The 2,197-nt window shown below is 49.0% G+C and overlaps 1 protein-coding gene across 1 annotated transcript in view; it reads left to right on the top strand.

The window, feature by feature from the left end:
• The window catches only part of PFKFB4 (6-phosphofructo-2-kinase/fructose-2,6-biphosphatase 4), a 56,216-nt gene that overhangs the window by 20,125 nt on the left and 33,894 nt on the right, over positions 1 to 2,197 (top strand). Inside the window, exons 5-7 of the mRNA XM_023519515.1 lie at positions 491 to 565; positions 969 to 1,025; positions 1,943 to 2,064. Of these exons, the coding sequence (XP_023375283.1) occupies positions 491 to 565; positions 969 to 1,025; positions 1,943 to 2,064 (254 nt within the window). The remainder of the gene's footprint in view (positions 1 to 490; positions 566 to 968; positions 1,026 to 1,942; positions 2,065 to 2,197) is intronic.

Below are 2,197 nucleotides of genomic sequence, written 5' to 3'. Positions count from 1 at the left end.
AGTCAGTTACCATGTGTCTATCTTACAAAATTTTGTTGGTATTGCCATCTCCTATCCTTTCCTCTCTCTTCTTTTATGCTCTGTTTCCATTTTATTAGAATCTCAGGATGGAGTAGAGATAAAAATAGGTTCAGTTCATCAGGTTTAACTGGTTTCATTGGGATTCCTGTTGGTCAAGCAGAAACTGAGCTCCTGCTATATGTAGAACAGTGCTGAGTTCATTCTTCTGTGCCAAGGGTCTGCACCACAGCTGGGATTACAGGCACCTCTTCCTTCCAGCTTCCTCAGGACATCCTCCTAAGGAAGGGGAGGACCATCCCAGCCTTTGCGCAAATCTGAAGAAGTCTGGTCAGGCAGGTAGCCTGGCAGCAACTGGTCCTGATCTCTCTGGCAAGAGATTCAGTCCTGAGAGATGCCTGTGCTGCAGTTCTGGGGTTGCTTCCTACCTTCTCCAGGGCCAGAGGCTGAGTTAATCCCAGTTTGGTCCTAGGTTTTTGATGCAACGAATACCACCCGAGAACGGAGAGCCACCATCTTTAATTTTGGTGAACAGAATGGCTATAAGGTGAGTCCTCCTTGGCTCCTGTCTTTGGTGGTGCTGTGGCATGTCCTGAACTCTTGAGCTCCCTTCACAGTCTCCTGTTGCATGCAGGCCATCAGGCTGATATGATCTCTAGTGTAATTTGGGATGAGAGGGGCTGTGCTCTTCTCTCCAACTGGGATTTTCTTTCCAGGGGAAAGAGGTCTTGGTGAGAGGGTCTAAGGCAGGGCAGCACTTGATTTAGCTCTGTGTTTTTTGACCTTACCCCTACTCCCCACCCCCCAGAAGAAAGGCCTTGGGGGGCCCAGCTACTGGTCAGCATGGCCTTCAGAAAGGTGGAGAGAGTTCTATGGAGTAAGGCCCAAGGACTAAATATGTTGTGGTTCCTTCCCTCCTGTCTACGCTGGTGCTTCTGGCCCTGCTGCAGACCTTTTTTGTTGAGTCCATCTGTGTAGATCCTGAGGTCATAGCTGCCAACATTGTGGTGAGTGGCGTATCTTACCTTGTTGGGTAATAATAAAACAGAGGGGCGGTGCCTGTGGCTCAGTGGGTAGGGTGCTGGTCCCATATACCGAGGGTGGCGTGTTTGAGTCCGGCCCTGGCCAAACTGTAACAAAAAAAATAGCCAGGCATTGTGGTGGGCACCTGTAGTCCCAGCTACTCAGGAGGCTGAAGCAAGAGAATCGCCTAAGCCCAGGAGTTGGAAGTTGCTGTGAGCTATGATGCCATGGCACTCTACTGAGGGTGATAAAGTGAGACTCTGTCTCTACCAAAAAAAAAAATAATAATAATAATGATAAAACAGAGGGTTGTATGTGATAGTGAGTCCCTTTCCAGGATTTGGCTCACCTTAATTTGATTTTCTTGAACCTTGTGGGGGAAGACAGTGTAACCTCAAACACTGGGGCAGATGAGCCTCAGTCCCTGAGGCCCAGTGTGTGGCTGGTGGGCATTCTTCCTTGCTTCCTTTTTTTACCTTCCCTGTCTCTTCTTTTTTCTTTTATTGTTTGGGATTCATTGAGGGTACAAAGAATTAAGTTACACTGATTGCGTTTGCCCTCCCTCTCCTTTCCCTGCCTAATCCCTCTTAGTGGCAGAGCAACTTCAGCCAGGGGGTGGGGATGTTTACATTGGAGAGAAAGAGAGACTACTCCTTCCCTCCACCACAGTGTTTGTAAAGGAGATAGTTTAGCATGGGAAAAGGCTTTTAGGCCTCTCTTGTACCACAGAGATGAGGACTCTTGATCATAGGGTGCTCAGTAATACCCTGTAGGCACTGGTGAGAACTCAGACTGGCCTCCAGACCACCTCCCCAACCTCCTGCCCAGGAGTGTCTTTGATCTCTGGCTCTGCCTGTCTTCTATCTCTGATGTGTCCTTGCTCTGTTCCTGCTTCTGGCAGCAAGTGAAACTGGGCAGTCCTGACTACGTGAACCGTGACAGTGATGAGGCCACTGAGGATTTCATGAGGCGCATTGAATGCTATGAGAACTCATATGAGTCGCTAGATGAGGACCTGGACAGGTGAGTGAGGAGAGCAATGTGCCCTGCAGCTATGATGGGAAGGCTGTGTGTGTGTACTTGGCCCTCTTTGTGTTTCCACATTGTGGTGGTCAGGGAGCCAAACCAAAAGGCTGAGATGGTCAGGCCTTTTTTT

Source organism: Otolemur garnettii, unplaced genomic scaffold (assembly GCF_000181295.1).
Source record: "Otolemur garnettii isolate 467f Iridium unplaced genomic scaffold, OtoGar3 scaffold00179, whole genome shotgun sequence".
Classification (NCBI taxonomy): domain Eukaryota; kingdom Metazoa; phylum Chordata; class Mammalia; order Primates; family Galagidae; genus Otolemur; species Otolemur garnettii.
The sequence above is the reverse complement of the archived record's forward strand: the minus strand, read 5'-3'. Positions and strand labels throughout refer to the sequence as shown.